Below are 17942 nucleotides of genomic sequence, written 5' to 3'. Positions count from 1 at the left end.
GGAAGCCCTTTGTGCAATCCCAGAGCACTGAAGATGTTCCTTCCTAGTTCTATTAGCTGGACATGTTCCTTTGACAGCAATCTTCCTCCTGTCTAATGTACAGTCAGACCTAGTTACAGTAGCAATTACTAGTGTTCAGGTTAAGATTAATTGAATTACTGGGTGGCTTCCTTGCACTCCGCTGTGGGCATATCAATCATGCCTGTGCGCTACACAGACCCTTTACCACCCTCCTCCATCTTTATGTAAAAAGACGCAGGCTGTGCTGTTGCACTCCATCTATCAATAAATGAGTCTGGGGTGGCAAACTCATTTTCTAACACATTCCTCTCTTTCATCAAGCAGCCTGGCATTCGAGGGGTAGTTAGTAAAAGCTGTCCGCCATCTTTTATCCAGATGAATAAAATGTTGGAGAAAATTAAAAATAGAGCAGGCGACTTGACTTGACTGATGAATGAGAAATAGAAATAGAGGGTAAACCTGCGCTCTGTCTGTGAGCTCATAAAATATTTGTGATACTTTGTAATTGATAATTTGTCAGGAGAAATCCTGCTATCGAGCTCTGTGAATGGCTCTTTTGTGCTATGCAACCATTCAGTTTTAAAACACAATAGACTTCATGCAAAGCATTTGTTTGAACAGCTGGATTTCTACTTGAGCAACCAGGTAGCTTTTCAAAACCGCAAATGCAATGGATCTGCACTGCTTCTGTCTGAATAAAGTAACTCTCAAGGCAGATTAAATGCCACTCTGTCATTCTCCCCCCATTCACCACCTCCATTATTAGTTATTTTAAAAATTGTGCAGGATTTCTGGTCATGGTCTACAGTACTGCCAAACCCTAATCTTCAGCATGTTTTATTTCCCTCAACACAACCAAGCAAGTCTTTGTTCGTCATCTAGCAGGAATACAAAGAATACGCTGGATGTAGAGGTGCTGAAAGCTGGGAAATGACATCTGAGGGAAGTAATGTGTTGGCCTCTTTGTAGGTCATGCCAAAAAAATGCCAATCCTTCATTTCTGATAGACTCCATGAGCCACACAAACACACACACACACAGAGACTTGAGCCTCAAGCCTAGCGACAGTACAATTCTGAGTGTTGCATGGAGAAAGAGGTTGGGCAGTCAAATAGAGGTTGTGCCCGAGGTGCCGTCTGGCAAAGCCTCCTTCCATGTCTGCAGTTTGGACTCTGCCAAGACGACTGGCACTGGCCATGTCCTGATGGAACAAGAAAAAAAGGATGTTTGGTGCCATCCTATCACCACACAGGCAGCTGCAGATAGCACACATGGCAAGAGTGTCAGAGTCCATGCCTTTAAGCACAGAGGCAAAGAGGGGAAGCAACCCCATGACTGGCCAGCACCTTGAAAAGAGTGAAAGACTTTCCTGTTGAGTGAACACAAGTAAAGGGCTTGAAAGATGAGTAGTAAATGCTTATTTTTTTATATTACAGGGAACTGAAATACAAGACATAAATATGTGCCAGAAAAAAAACCCAAAACAAAACAAGAATATGTGGCAAAAGTACTTTAAAGAAAACACTACATTTGGAACGGAAAATGGAGGACCCAAGAGGAGAGGGCTTCCTTCTTTTTATTGGTTCCCAGGCTTTCCAGAGCTCTGGTTCTCCCTCTCTTTCTGTCTGTCTCTGTCTCTGTCTCTGGTGGAAAATATGGACGGCTCCCTTTCCTGTGATAAAGCTGTTGCTTGAGAGATGGGAAAGAGAGATCCATCACGCTGTGCATGCATTGGTTTACCCTGCCAATCTGCACCACTGAGGGCTGTAACGCATACATGCTCCATCCATACATCATTTACCAAGCTCCTCTGTGCCCAAATAACATGGCTTTAGCTGCACGTTTCCAAAGCACTCTGGCAAATCCTTTGAAAATCTTGATATGCATGAATTCTGGAGGTTGTTTTGCGGTTTGTTTAGTTCACTTCTACGAGGAGAGCCGAAACAGTGTAGTCTAAACCCCCTCCCGACTCTCCAGTGCCAAATGATAGGGTTACAGTCTTTCTTTGTTTGTGCAAGGATAACACTTAACTTCCATCAACCTTGGGCTGCCAAGAAGAAAAAAACTAAAACATAGAGGAACAGAAACATAGCACAGGAAGAAAATTGCCAACATGATTCTTTCTTTTTTTCCATTTCGGTCATACTGCTTACAAAGTGCCTGAGGGCAGAATTGCTGTGATGTTAGAAAACATTACCTGGCAGATTTCCAGTGGACTTAAAGGAAAATAAACATCACTGACATTCACATGAATTTCTTGAAAACCACTGAACTAGCTGGGATTCAGGTATTATCACCTGAAAATAAAAGGTTGAGCTACAGATCTATAAGTAATGTCTCGAAAAGGTCAAACATCTCGCCTTCAGAAACAATAAAACAAAGTAAAGGATTACAGTGCATCACAGTTTTTCAGAGCAATATATTTCTGTTCAGTCAGGAACAATAAAAAAGTGACCTCAAGTACTCCTTTTGAAATATGAATCCCAGAATAAATGCTTCATAACGTAAGGGCTAATACCTCATAAAAAGACCAACAGCTGCTACTCTGAATGGGCCTGAGTTTCGACGGGGTCAAACAGGTTGCTGACTAGTGTACACAGAAACCCAAAAGTGAATAAACAACAGAATCCTAGAAACAATGTAACCTGATCCTAATGTTACTGTGCCATCTGGTGGCATTGTGAACCCTGAGGGTGGCACACTTTGTGGCCCTCCTGACCGAGATCAATCACTCGTGCTTTTCTGCACATGTTCATCAAAGCTCCCCGAGTTCCCGAACCCTGAGGTGCGAAATATTCATATGAAAGTAACCAGTTAGCTTCCTTCATCTTGCTAGGTCTGTAGAAGTCAACAAACAGCTCTTATTTTAGGTGTGTCAGGTGAACGCATCAGGTGTGAGCGTCTGGTGGAGATCCAGGTGGTGTCTGCAGAGCGCCCTGCACCTGCTGCCTGTCCTCACTCACCCATTGGGGGCAGATTCCCAGGATGCCAGAGGGCAGCTGCTGACAGGCACTTCTCTGGATAGTTCGCTTGCTTCTATCTACCTCCCCTACATGGGGCCTCCAAGGGTCAGCTGCTAAGGGCATGCAAAGATGTCAGTGGGGGGGTGGCGGAGGTCAAGGAGTTGGCAAGGAGTGGCGAGGGACTACAGTCATGGGTGGGTTGCATGCCTTCAGCAGGAGGTGAGTGTCCCGGTTTTACAATTATACTCACCGATAATCACTTTCACAATCCAAAGGCAGCTCAGAGCTCGTGCTCAGGAGGTCTCTAGAGATCACGTTACGTCCGTTCTGTGTGTGTGTGTGTGTGCCCTCTACAACCCCAACCATGACCCCTCCACCCACCCCTGCCAGTCCTCTCTACTCCACCTGCCATCTGCAAACCTGCTCCTATGTGAGCAGATGTAATTGTGTGAACCATTTCGTTCATAATTCTGTAAGAAAGCTTTGCTTGCATCCTTTTTTATATCACTAGGTATATTATTTCATGATCATTATATGACACGCAGTTTGGTTAACGTTTATAGTGAAATTCAACCCTTCTCTCGTGAAGCATTGACACTTTTTAGTCAAGGACAAAGACTTTGAGGCTACCCAGCTAAAAGTGCTTTATTTTGTTAAGGATTTTATTTAAAACTTGAAGTTAGACCTGTGAGTTTTATATACTGAGAATCTTTTTCCCAGTATATAAAACCATCTCCCTTTCGAAATCCCTCACATTCAAACACACACTCTGTTTCATGACAAAGCTCGTCTAACTACTTTAGAAAATTACTGTGCAAAGCTGTTTCTGGGGACCTTTTAGGAATATTTCATTTCTGCTTAGTGTTTTTCCAATGTAGTTTCAAAACAGGGTGAATCAATCAGGGGATCAATTAGAGGAAATGGGTTAAATCTGTTTTAAAAATCTCGACTGTGCCTTGGAGAAATGCTAAAACAAATGGCTCCTCTCAAAGCCTCACTAAAGAGACCGCGGAGATACATTTCCAAGGGTTCACACACACAGACACATACCACCAGCAAAAAAATATGCTCCTCTCCATATTTTTGGTTATTCAAATCCAGATATGGAAGCAAAGTATTTTACAGTTGGTGTACAGTATGGTGCAAAGGGAGCGGGTGGTGAAGGCCAGACTATTTTGAACTCAATCGCCGTATTTAAAACTCTAAGGAACATGTCATTCCTTTATTTCTGGTCAGGTTGCATCCAAGGACACTGGAGGTGCTTACAGTTTGCATGCTCACATAAATATGTACACGTAGCAGGCTACACACACATACACACACATACACAGAGGATCACACAAGGGTTCCTGTTAAATCTGGCCTCGTGTTTCAGCTGGTTTTGTCTTGGCAACCTGGTGCACCATAAACAATACACACATGCATGTTACAGCTTGTTCTGTATGTTGTACCGTTTCCGTCGCATCTGTGAGTCGGTTAAATTACAGGAACTCAGACTGGCTGCTTCAGAGCGACTGCTACAACAGCTTCACTCACACACACACACACACACACTCAACTGACGAGCCTTTTAGTAATTTCTTCTCTGCTAACATCCAGCCTCTCCCATTTGGAGTTGTGTCATGCTTTCCACTGGTCCTCCAAACCTCTCTGCACTCAGGATGACAAGTGAAATGTCAGGCAGCAGCAAACAAGGCCAGAGTTTAAACTCTGCCACCCAATTAATTGACACCCACTCTAAACACAGCCAACATATGAGAAACTTGGAAGTCGGCCTCATTTCAAACGCTGGGAATTCAACGGCTTTTCATCGTCAGCACACTTGACAAATGTGTCTTTATTTTCTTTGCTTTTTGTCAGGTTGGGGGGCTTTTCTTAATGGAGCTGTGTCAACAAACCCAACATGTTAGCCTAATATAGGAGAAAAATCTAATCGCTAGTGAGGAAAAAACATTCATGGAATTTAAACAGAGGCAGAGCACATGTTATTATTATTCTGTATTCTTTACATCTGGATCTAGATCTTTATTTAAATGTGTATATTCACATCTGAGGCTGTCTTCCCACACCGAACACTACAGGCCACAGAAATACAGATCTGATCAGCACTGCTGCTTTCGAACACAAATTCCCATTGGGTCACTGCTTTTATGATTAGGACCATTTTTTTTATAACCACCACAGAATGTCCTTTCAAAGAAGGCCACTTTTATGAAGAGGGAAACCCCTAATTTAATGTGATTTTTCAGCTAGACGGACTCTTTTCGCTCTTTCTCGTGGTTTTAAGTGTTGGACGTGTTAAGCAAAACGCTGAAAGAGAAGCTGAAGTGGATATACACACCCCTGTTCAACTTTACAAGGCCTTTCCAAGCTGAAATGACTAGAAGACACACAGAAATCCAGGCTTGGTGTGTGGCATATGAGCAAAAAAGAAGAATATGTGTGTTCCTGTACTGCACATGGTTGCGTTTTGTTTGTATCGAGATTAATTTGCGTGTGGCGGAGGTGGTGGCACATTGCCCTCCGTGTTTAACGGGTCACACGTGCTTTCAGGAGGGGTAATTAACCCATTAAGGCATCTGGTGAGGGCTAATCCAACCGGTCTGCAGACATCAAACAGGAAGTGCGGCTGGGTCTAGACAGGTGAAAGCTGGGAGTCCAGTAACCCAAGAAGGCCAAAAACTTAATACTGACTGCTCTACAGCATGGACCTCTGCTTTAGTTCACAGCGTTTGTGCTTGACCTCCTTGTTCACTTCGAGTGTCCATTTCCACAACAAAAGCCTAACAGGTTGTATGTGATTATACGGATACACCGCTGAGAAATGTGTAGTGAAATGTAACACTGACTGACTGGGCGATTAAGTCGGGTGTTGGTTTCCTGTTTAACAAAAGGCCCGTGTTTACCGAAAGACTCCGGACACAAAAAGTGCACGAAAGTTGCTAATTACATTTTATTTCAGAAAGCTAAATTTGTGTTTTTAGCTGAAAGCAAACCCCCCAAAAATCTCACTAAATGGTGTACGGTAAAATATGGTTAAAAAAACCCCAAAAATTATATATCTATAAAGTCAGTACCAAGATTTGAATAAATGCAGATGGTGAGACCGAATTTTACCCGACTATTTGGAATCTTTGGACACATAAAAGTGAAGTTTAAAAGTTTAAAAGCTAGCAATGTTTCATGCTTTGACAGCCCATGCCGTCAAAACTGCAACTTTTATTCTTCTCAATAAATTACAGATTTTTGCATCACAGCTTTGGGTGTGTGACTGACTTCTTAGGGCACTTGATGGAAATTCCCGTCACAAGCCAGACAAGTTTAATTCTGAGAAAGCTGGAAAAGGAGGCTGTAGATGTTGAGAGAGCTGCGAGCTTCGAGGTGCTAAAAGTATGTTCTGCACATTCCCATAGGGACAGAGACGAGTGATTCATGCTGAGGCCTTGACAATAAACAAAGAGCCTCCTGAGACGGAAGCCTCTGCGTTTTAAGTATTCGCCGTTGCTAATGAAAGGAATCACATAATTCAAGCAAATTGGACACGGTGATTAGTCTCAGAAAATCCGGCCTTGTTTTGCACAAACAGATTTTTATTTTAAAAGACAGAATTACTTATCCAGTGTGTACCGGACATGTGTGGAGCAGCTTCTTGGTATATTTTGAGGTTTGGTGCACAGTCTTAACACATTACTTTTCAAACTGTCACGTGTCGGATACGTTTTAAACATTCCTTGAAATCTTACAGCCATCGGTGCAGTAACTCACAGGCAGCGAGACTGTGGCAATTTTAAAGCGTCGCCTGCTAAGTTTAGCGATGCAATCAGACTGATTTCCTGGTTCTCGACAAGCACTTTTGAAGTGCACAAAAAAAAACAAAACACCCCACCCCTATGTGATCTCAAGCCCCAAAAGCTTCAAATGCGTGCGCCTCAATCAAAAGCTTCCACAAAAACACAAAAGCCATCAACGGGAAGACTCTCAAACGCTGTCGAGGAGAGCTGACAAGATGAACTCCTGCAGAGTGGGCCATGCTGTTGTAACAGTTATTTATTCCTCTTTTCAATTCAAGGGTCCTTCTGTTTTAAATGGACAGCATTAAGGGTACCCGGCACTAAGGTCTGTCCTTGGAGGCACGGTCCAAATTCCAGAGAATCTTGGCAACTCCTCGGGATAGATGGGACCCTCATGGATATAAAACCCCACAATGGATGAATAGGTAAACAGAAGGGTGTGAAAGAGTGATGGCGAAAAGAGAATGTTCACTCTCAGAGAGGCACAAAGAGGGAGGTGTGTGAGTGGGAGATGGGAGAGAGCCAGAGTGTTTGGCGGGGGAGGTGGGGTGGGGTGGTGGTGGTGGTGGGGGTCGAGCAAGACGGATCTGGAGGGAGTTGTCGGCGAGGGAGAGTAAAAGTTTTGTCTCCAGGCTTTTAGAGGGTGCTGTGTGTAGTGTTAACTCAATCAAAAGGTGAATTATACCTCCTGAGACACTCAGGTAACCTTTCATTATGGCCCTAATCCTTCTTAATAACAGAGCCGCAATGTCGGCAATGCCCCATTAGACAGAGAACCACTGAGAGGGAGAGCCATTATTCCCCACAGGCCTGTGGAAATGCGAACACACAGCACTCACTCACACACACTCGCAGTGACAGATGAAATCAATCACAAATGCGACCTGAGCGAGGGAAAACTCCTCCACGAGGAGACGGAGACGTCAAAGGAGGGTAAATATGGGAGTTTATGCGAGTTTCACTGTGTGTCAGGCAAGAGTGAAAGTGATTCTGTAGAAGCAAATGCAGACTGAACTGAAACTGCCCCTTTGGTGTAAAGGAATGACCAGAGTGTAAAAGTGTTTGCCAAAACCAAAAAAACAAAAACCCTACATAGTTTGTACTAAATTATGAGTTCAGTATAAACAATACTGAAAATCTACACTGCTGTAATTTAACTGCATAAAACACTTTCATTTCTACTTATCTTAATTCAAAGTTTTGCCTTTTCTTTAAACATCAAAGCACCATGCAGGCATTTTTTTATTATTATTTTTCGAAAAGAAAGCCCTGCTTCACTATTAGATTAGAAGCTCCTTTAAGCCTTTATGAAGCAAACAAAACCGTTTGCAGTGTGACAAGTGAATATAAACTACGTTAATAATTAAATAATTAGTTTGAGACGGCGAGTCTTTTTAAGGTCTTAGTCTGGATTGGGTTAAAGAAAACGAGTGAAAATATTAAAGAAAATAAATGAAAAAGTTGTGTGTGAAGTGAAAGCATCTGTTTACTGAACAAATAGTTAAACGTTGCTGTGTGCTCCTACAAAGAACTGAACTTGAAATAAAGTTACACTTTTAGAAAGTTGTTTCAAGTTTTAGGAGCAGATGTGGTTATACGAGGCATTAAAGCTTCAAACTGAGAAAATGTAAACTGCAACTTGTTCAACATTTCAAACAGCCCTACTCGGATTTATCCTTGTCTTATTTCCCAGCCTAATCAAGCTGTAAACCGTGATCCCACTAAGGCCCTGACCAAACTTAAAGGCACTCAACCCTAAAATGTGCAACAAAATGAGCAGCCTGATAACATCTAATGAAAGCAGGCCTAATGTAGCGCAATAAATCAACAGGCTGTCCGCAGTGCTTCTTCATCTCACAGCAATTAGGCTACTTCTATAAAAGCTGAGATGTTAAACACAGATTTATGGGTCCTCTAGACTAATCTTTATCAGTGATGTAGGAGTGGGCTAAATAAAAAGTTGGATAAACACAATCTATCATCGTGGCAATTTAATGACTAATAACAATATACAGAAGTGAAGCTCAGATTTTAGGAGGGACTTTAATTAATGTATTCTAATATCTTTAGTTTAGCAATGCAAAAGATTAATGTAGGTCTAAAAAAAAGTGTTTAAATTGTGTTAATAAAGTTTTTCCTCTTGACAGTAGTAATTACCAAAACATTCACCTGTACCACTCCAGTCCGTTCTCATAGTTGCGGTCGAAGAAGTGCGGCTCCGCTCCCACGGCTCTGATGTCCGGATGAACCCGGAGAAACTCCAGCAGAGCCCGGGTGCCTCCTTTCTTCACCCCGATGATGAGAGCCTGGGGCAGCTTCTTGCTCCCTTCCCCGAGCGGGCTGAGTTTACCTGCAAACCTCGGCGACACTTTCCTGGAGGCAACTAAATCCGGAGGCGGCAAGATGAGGGGCTCCTCGCGCTGCTCCAAAACCTGCCCCGCGCGCTCATCCGCGAGGACCCGCGAGGAGCGAATGGCGGCCCCGTAACCCGTCGACTCCGACCCGGCGGTCCATTCGTACACGAGTCTTTTAGTCCTCTGCGACCTCAAGTCCTCGAATAGCCCCACAGGCCGGCCGGAGGACGCTCTGAGCGGTGAGGATGAGCTGCCGCCGCTGGTGCTGCTGCAGTCGGTGAGGCAGTGCAGGAGGAAGAGAGAGGTGAGGAGGGAGCACAGCATGACCGCCGCTTTCCTGAAGATGCTTCGGGACGGGGGGTCCAGTTTACTGATGCGGCTAAAAGCCATACCGGTCCCTGGGTGGTCGGTAGGGGAGCCACAGCCATGCTAGGCACACATTATGGGGTCTTCTTGCCATGAAGAAACGGAGGAATGAGTCTCCATCCACAGTGCACTGTGGATAACACCTCTCTCTCCTCCACAAACAAAAAGTGGCAAACGATACCTGCTGCGCACAGGTGAGGAAGCCCAAACTGACTGTAAATAGGCGGAACAACAGGCCCACAGGCGCCCTCGGACAGGTGTACACCGCTCTGCGCTCGCAGGTGACGAGCTCCTGTCCGATCCTCGCTCTGTGAAGGATGCCACCGCGAGCCCTGCTCCATCAGCCGCACGTGTACAGAGTTGTAAACTTGTCCTGCACGTCAGGTTGCTTGACGGGCACCTTTCCGACCAATGAGATGAAGATAGAAACAGACACGAGCCAATGATATTCCAGGTGGGAGGGCGCACTGATGCACTGAACATCTCCAGCCAAATGAAAGCTCGTGTACAAAATGACAGTGGTGGATAGTAACCCAGTATACTTACTTATTTACATATTGTACATTTTTTAGATAATTTTTTTAGTACTTCCATTTACTGCGTCTTTTTATATTTATTCTCCACTCCATGTGAGAGATATATATTGTACTTTTTGTTCCACTACATTTATTTGACAGATGAAGTTACTTATTACCAATTCACTTCCACACAACTAAAGTCCTTCCACTTTTTGGAAGGAACTCCTTCACCATGGAGCAGTAAAGGAGTAGTAAACTTACATTTGCTCTCAGACATGCTTGCTGGTTGTTGTGTCTTAAATTCTTATAATGGTTTATTTTTACACGGAGGGATTCGAGCACTTCTTCCACCAAAATAAATCTTTACTTAATTATGAAATGGGGAAAAATGATGCAATGACGCTAAAATACAAACACTGCAAAATCCAGTCAAATATACGTATTTCAGTTAAATTCTTTATTTAAATGGTTTTCTCAGAGAACAACTCTGAGTCATATGAGACCAGTACACAAAAATTAACAGCACAGGTACAGACAAATACAGTGAAATTCACAAAAATTCATTCAACATGCAATACTAAATGCTGCTACATACTCCTGAATGCTAAAACCCATGCAGCTAAGACACATTAAAAGCCAAACACACACACACACACACACACACAAGCAGGCAGACAGAAGCTGCTGCGGTGCTCACAGGCGTGATGTTTGTTTAGTGCAATCTTCCCCAGTTTTCCCCACTGTAACGGCATGCTTTGAGATGCCGAAACGATTCTCTTCCATCTTCAAAACGCTCGCGAGGCCATTTCGCCCTCGCTGACAGCGACCGCATGCCGCTGAAGTCAGGCCACCAAAGAAGATGGCCTCTGCCACGAACTCCTTTTATGACACGCAGCAGAACAAAAAAAGTAAAATAATGATAACCGGGCGCATTATTTCTTTACAAGTGAACAAGAACAGAACCAAATGTTTCACATCTGCTGCTGCCTTTTGGGTATTAGCATGAGAATGTTCAGGCAGTGCTTCAATGCTGCACAGCTCACTGCTCGAGAAAGAGGATGGAGACCTCAACACTGGGCTGCATTGCCAGTGCCAGATGTCCCCCCATGTTGTCCAAACAATGCAAGGGGTTGTCCCGCATTTAACAAATCACACCCCGTGTCTTTTCTCTGTCTCCCCCTGACACCGGAGAGATGCTCATCCCCCTCAAACCAACTGTGGCGACACCCAGCATTCCCTCACGGAGGTCAAATGACTTCACTCTTCTTCTCATCGTAGAAAATCCTGCCAAAATAATGACGCTTACAAAAGGTGTCTTTCCTCTCACGTCGAAGTGGATGTTTAAAGTGTTAAAAGAATTGCTGTTAGAGTTATGTTTTTACACAGTTATGAACGGGACAATCTCACAGCAGAGCACAGAGGTTCCAGACCTGCTTGTCTGGACCCCCTAAAGAGGTCGCAAGATAAATCTGAGGGGCCCGACGTGATTAATGCGAAAGGAGAGAAACCTGAACGAATGTCTTCCAAATAAAACAGTGGTAATTTTGTCCTTTAGTGAAACAGTGGATAGTTTCACAAAGTGCTGGAAGAACTACTCAGATGCCTCCCTTGAGTGAAAGTTGTACAGTACACATAGTAGTACAATACATAAATATTAAGCTGTGAGTAAGATCGCAACAAAGTTTTCATTTTATGGAATGCTTATGTGAGTATACAAAGTGTATAACAGTACTGGCACGCTTTGCGATGTAAAAGTAGTCCTTAAAAAGTCTGGCATTAAAATGTCACTAAAGTAAAAGTGCAAAAGTATTACAAACAAATATACGGTATAAAGGGCAAAAGTACTCATAGGACAAGAATGGCCCCTGTCAAAATATAGTTTGTATGTATTATTAAATTATTAATATCGATGCCTTAATTTATACGCAGCATTATAATTGCTGTAGTGGTACTTTTAACCACATTATGTACTCTTAGGTTGTTTAAATCTATAAGCAGTGTCTTATATTTAGTAAAATGACTGTGATGTTCTGAGTAATTTTTCTTTTTTTTCAAATATACAAAGTAACTGTGGTTGTGAAATACCTGTAATGGAGTAAAAAGTATGTTTCCTTCTGAATTGTAGTGGAGTAGAAGTATAAAAAGCATAAGGTGGAAATGTGTCAAAGTGTACCTGAGTGTTTGAGCAAATGTATTATTCACTTTTCACCTCTGATTGTAGCCCTTGAGACTTTTCAACATGATTAAAATGAAACACTCTGGGAAGGGGAAACCGCTGCTTACGACTCGCAGACATATTACATTTGTCGCGAGGGGCCGCCAGTAGAGACCACTGATTGGTCTAATAGCTCTGTTGTCATCAGTGGCGTCTGAGTAGGTGCCCTAAATCTGAGGCGCGCCTTGTGCAGCAGCCCATTTTCAGCCGAGTTTAATGTTTGTGCCGCGACACATACTTGCTTTAAAAACAAAAAACAAAACAAAACAGCATTTAGTGTGTAATTACACACCCAGACATTGGTGCTTTTAGAAAAATGTGCAAGCAGTCTAGAAGGCATGTAAAAACGTAATTCGGCTTTCATCTTCACCGTTTATCCAAATTGCAGCACTATGGTCACACTGACGCAGCCTTCCTGGAATCTTGGATGCAGAGTTGGGGTTTTAAGTCTAAAGTGAGCACAAACACAAACTGTTTATTATCCTTTGAATATAATCATGCATTTACTTTGCATATTGAATAAATTCTCAGGGCATGCCATGGGAAAACAAACCTGTGCCAAGGCGAAACCAAATATGGAACGGCTGAAGGATCTGAACCCGATTGTTGCTTCATAGAAATGCATAAACCATACAGAGACTTGTGCGTTAGCGCTCTCAAATGCACCATCAACAGTGAGAATATAGTCATGCAGAAACAGTTTCCATTGCTGAGCTGGCCAAGTAGTTAGCCTGTGTGTCTCAGCCATGCACATAATCTCCAGACAGGTTTATGAACTGAGGTTTGGGAGCTGTCAGTTTGGAGGAGACATCTTTACTGCCAATATTATGGCTTTACGTTTCTCGACCTGAAATCCGTTGCAATAAAATTCTGCCTTTTTTTTTCTTTTTCAGGACAATGTTCATCTTTAACTTTCGGCCAACCAGCCAAGTTTTAATGCCATGCGAACTTAATAACTTGCTAAAATTTATGCCTCGTATTGAAATATTGTCGAGAAGGGTACAATGCCCCATGTGGCAAACATGGTTAGGAACAGATGCAGCTGGATTTAGAAAAAAGAAAAAGATTTACGCATGGAAATTGTACTGATGAAATTTACGACATGTTCCATGCCTGAACTAAGATCAGCGTCGCAGATTTCCACACAGGCTGAGCGGCTCCTTGGCTCCAGAAGTTCATCTCCTAAAACCATCTCATTCTGAGCAAAATTGAAATGGCAAGAGCTTAAGAGCTAAATTAGGTAAGACCTTAAAAAGGCTAAAAATATACAGCACAATATCTACCACCCAGATGGCTATAATGTAATTTGAGCATATTCAGTCAAGGATATTTAAAAAATACATTTGCTATAAGAAATCTTGGTACACAACCTGTTTAATACAGAATATATACAAATTTCAAACACTGCTTGCACATGTGTATATGGTGTGTGAGCAATGACTCAATGTTTTACTGAAAGGGGGTGGTTTTTTTTTTCCACTGCTAGAGGAAATGTACTCGTTCTATATACACAGCTGTTGGCCATTCATCGAGGTTGGGTTCCTCTGCTTCACTGGCAGGCCGCTCGCTGAACAGGAAGGCTTTCTATTGAGCACGGAAACCCAAATAAATTGTGTTCCTAATCAGATTAATGCTATCTGAAGTGGCCCGTGTCACTAAATAGTCTCCAAATGTCAACATACAACCAATTTGAATTAAGCACACAAACAATTACACTCCCGTTCATCTTATCTTCGGATATTTGTCTTCTGCTGTTTGCCACAAGCGGAGGACGAGATGGCACATAATTAGGTGTTGTCTGACTTTTCTTTTCAATGGTTATAATTTAGTTTATAAATACCTTTAATGTAAAACTATAAAAGCAATTTTCTATCACCCTACAGTCTGCTCCATTGGCTATGCTTCAAAACAAAAGAATGATAAATTCATGGACACGTGGAGGTGTATGAGGAGATTAAACCTTCTTGTATGAGATGAGTGACGCCAAAGCGTGTGCTGTGGCGTCTGGAGTGAGTCGTCTCGCAGCAGCTTGTGTGTGGTGTGTTACACTCTGTGTCACATTCCTTCCTCCGAGAGGCAGCAGGATGCAGCTGATTGAGACAGAGGCGGGAGGCAGGCGCCGCTCGAGTCAGAAGGTTTTGTGGCTGTATGTCCGTCTCTACAGGCCAGCAGTCAGGTTTAAAGACAAGCTGGTGTGGGTACAGAAAGGTTAATGGCACATATGGCTGGCTTTGTTGTATCACAAACAGTCGTCCAAATTAATCTCCAGTTGGCACTAGGAAAAAAATGTCATGGTGACTTTGAGTGAAGTTAAATTATGCGAAACAACCTTAAAATGTCCCATATGGAAAATATTACAGCAGAAAAATATGGATTGTTTTAATATAAGATTACTATTCAATTCTTAAAGCCCCTGAAAAGTTGGTTTTCAGGGGCTTTATCACTGGTGACTGAATAAGCAATAATAAAAGTTAAAGCTCAGAGAAAAAAAACTTACTGAAGCATGAAGAGTTTAACACTCAAAAACGTAGCTTATATGCTTCATTAGGATTGTGTGGGTGAAGTTGTGGCCCCACAACAAAGCAAGCAGCTGTCATCAGATTTGTACAAACTGGGCTTCACTTCCAATCAATGACAAGAGTTGGGATGAAAACGCAAATACAGAAATCTCTCATGGCAAAATAACCACGTTCACTCTAACTGTGTTCATGAAGCGCCCCATCACTCAGAATATCCAGACAATATGGTGGGCTCCATCATATTCTCAAGCTGAAGGCATCGACTGACGCCTCCTTTTTCTTCCTTTCTCAGAGGCTCAGCCCTCAGTATTGCCCTCTATGAACAGGCTGCAGGAAGAGATGATCGCATCATTACAGAGTCACAAAGTCCAGGAACAAATGCACACTATTTTGACCTTTTGACCTCATGTGTGGGACGAAGCCAAAATATGGAGATGGCGATGGACGATAGGGGATTGATATTGGCGTCCAAATGACCGGCGCAGATGATGCATCACATGTGAGCCAGTTGGAACCCCCCTCTGGACAGCGACGTGCCGTGCTCATTAAAAAGCAATATGTGGGGGTCTGATCTGCCATTTCCTGCAGATAAGTATCTGCTCATACATCCAAAGACGACAGCTAGGCTGCGGGTTGTTTTAGCCACCACAGTGAAGGGTAATGCATAGATGCTCCAACCTTGAGTTCAAATTAACCGTGTTGCTAACCAAGCCTGAAATTCAGTGGGGCTGAAGGTTAGGGCCTTCGGTCTGGCCAGGATCTTTGCATGCTGTTTGCTGTCGTAATGCGATGATGGAGCCCCGAGCAGAATCGATTAAAGCTATCATTTCTTCAATCAAATGTTTGGTGCCTGGCTTGCAATAACAGCATGACGTTTCTGTGGTGCTTGTGTTCCACTGAATAGCCTAGGCCTGATGTAGTACAGTACATGCAGAACAGCAACCGTCTTTACTTTGGCAAATGACCATGTTTCATGTCAAATAATTGACAAAATACAGTATCACAGACCATATGGAAATTATATTAGCTATAGCACTGCATATGTGATGTTGTGGTTTTAAAGCATTTTGCACAACCACAACTGGGATTTAAATCACCTCTTTGATGATTTCATAGCACTCGGACCAATTTAAATCGACTTTTCAGGGTGTGATGTTGCACAGTTAGCACACCTCGCTCACCAGCAATATCATGTTGTCCCTCTCACCTGTTTTCTTTGAAAGCGATACCAATCTCAGACACGACACCTCAAACCGTCGGCCTGCAAATGAGCTCTGTGTGGTCTTCAGCCCACAGCGAGGTGAACTTCTACGCTGATGGACATGCGAGAGTCGAGAACGTCGTCCAAGGCAAACAAGACCTCCGGTTTGTGTGATTATTGTGCATAGTCAGATAATTCTCAGTGAAAACAAAGCCAAGGATGAAGGGGGCAGCTGTCAGAGTTGGGGAAACCTGATGGCCTACAGCGTGATGTATGGAGAGGGGCTGTTTTTGGAGATCCTAGCCTGCCCTCCCTCCCATTAATGAACTCCCCAAAGGGTGTATAAGCAGAGATGCAGTGATAGAGAAGGCTGTGGTGCTGGATATGGCGGATATTGCCTTACCTCTGGAGAGGTGCTCCATTGCTAATGACAAATGGATGGTCGAGGTGACTAGGAAGAGATTGATCTCCTTACATTTTAGCCCACAGGCATTTCATCTTTTCCCAGGCCATCTGTGAGGTGTGCCGTGATATTAACTCTAGCCTTTTATGGCTGTCAGATTTAAGATGTTTTTTTTGTTCTCAGGTGCATCCAGACTGGAAACCAAACACTCAGCTAAGAGGTCATGAGAACTGCAATGACTGGCAGCAAGTGTGTGTGTGTTTGGGATGACTTATAAAGGGACCTGTAGGGCATGAGGAAAACTAATACACTACGCAATTTGTTAATAAGTGCTAATAACTGTGAGCAAGAGACAACAAAGTGATTCTCTGGGTGTAAAATAAGTCTAAAAAATGTTATTGTATTATTTTAATGATTCAAACAATAACTCAAAGGCAGAAATCATTATGCCACATTAGATGCTATTACTTTAAGTTTAAGGAGGTAAATATGTCTAAATCTTTCACCTAACCACAAACCACCACTTCAAATTACATTTCTGAACAGGACTGATGAATAGGAAATGATTCTCTGAGGTGATTTTTCTTTGTCAGTTGGACAATAAACTCTGCATCTCCCATTGCTGATAAGGCTCATATTTTATGCGTAGGTGAGGGGCTAACCTCTCGCCCCACCGTGGCAATATTTACATCAGTGAGGATCTTGCCTGGTCACATGGAAAATCTGTAATGAAGATTATTTGTTAATGTCAGAGCCTGGCATGGTGTTGCCTCCTGAAATAATGTGAGCCCTCGGCCCTTTACCGACTTCTTTTTTGTTTTGTTTCAGACACCTCACAAGTCTAATTAAATTTCTGCCTTGGATGACTTGTTAATAACAGCTGCAGTGAGGATGATACCTTGTTAGCCACGGCGCATTATCAAAAGGCAGGGACAGTGTTTAGTTTGCATGCAGCAGCCACTCTGCTGCCATTTTCTTTTAACTTCTTTGCAGTCAATGCCTCAAAATGATTGTTTTTGCTTGAAAAATACAGCAATTGTTGTCTGTTGGAGTGCTATTAAAGTATTGCAGCTTTAAGTAGCTCCTAACATATCAGGCCTTTAGTTACGCTGGATATGAAGACTCTATAATCGACCCTTTGGAGAAGACGTAATTTCACCACACATGGGGACTACTGATTCACCTAAAAACAGGTTCAAGGTAAAGGTTTGATAAAGCATTTTAAGTGTGGTGCCAATTAGCTGCCTCAGACTACTGCTGCATGTTAGAACAAGAGACCCAGGAAGGCACTGATGGAGCCGTTGACATTCCTGCACACACGAGTCTCGAGAATTCACAAGAAATTTTACATCTGTACCCTTACACATACAACTACAGACAAATAGAGCTGCTGAAGAGAAAGCATAGAGGGGAAAACATCATTCAACCTGGAAACGTTAAATTGGACATTCAAAAGGAAGTGCTAATGTACAATGTCTTTTCCATTTTAAACCTAATTCAGTTCATAATAAAATTTATACACTCTGTACACTCTGTACTCTAAATGAAACCGCAGAGGAAAGATATCCTAATGTTTTCAGGTCCAAAACTT

General features: G+C 42.8%; 1 protein-coding gene across 1 annotated transcript in view; it reads right to left on the bottom strand.

Moving 5' to 3' along the window:
• The window catches only part of LOC124052803 (heparan sulfate glucosamine 3-O-sulfotransferase 3A1-like), a 29957-nt gene extending 20091 nt beyond the window's left edge, over positions 1 to 9866 (bottom strand). Inside the window, exon 1 of the mRNA XM_046377478.1 lies at positions 8945 to 9866. Coding sequence (XP_046233434.1) covers positions 8945 to 9519 — 575 coding nt within the window. The 5' untranslated portion in view covers positions 9520 to 9866. The remainder of the gene's footprint in view (positions 1 to 8944) is intronic.
• Positions 9867 to 17942: the final 8076 nt, after the last annotated feature.

Source organism: Scatophagus argus, chromosome 21 (assembly GCF_020382885.2).
Source record: "Scatophagus argus isolate fScaArg1 chromosome 21, fScaArg1.pri, whole genome shotgun sequence".
NCBI classification, from domain to species: domain Eukaryota; kingdom Metazoa; phylum Chordata; class Actinopteri; family Scatophagidae; genus Scatophagus; species Scatophagus argus.
Note: the sequence above shows the minus strand (reverse complement) of the source record. Positions and strands in the feature narration are given on the sequence as shown.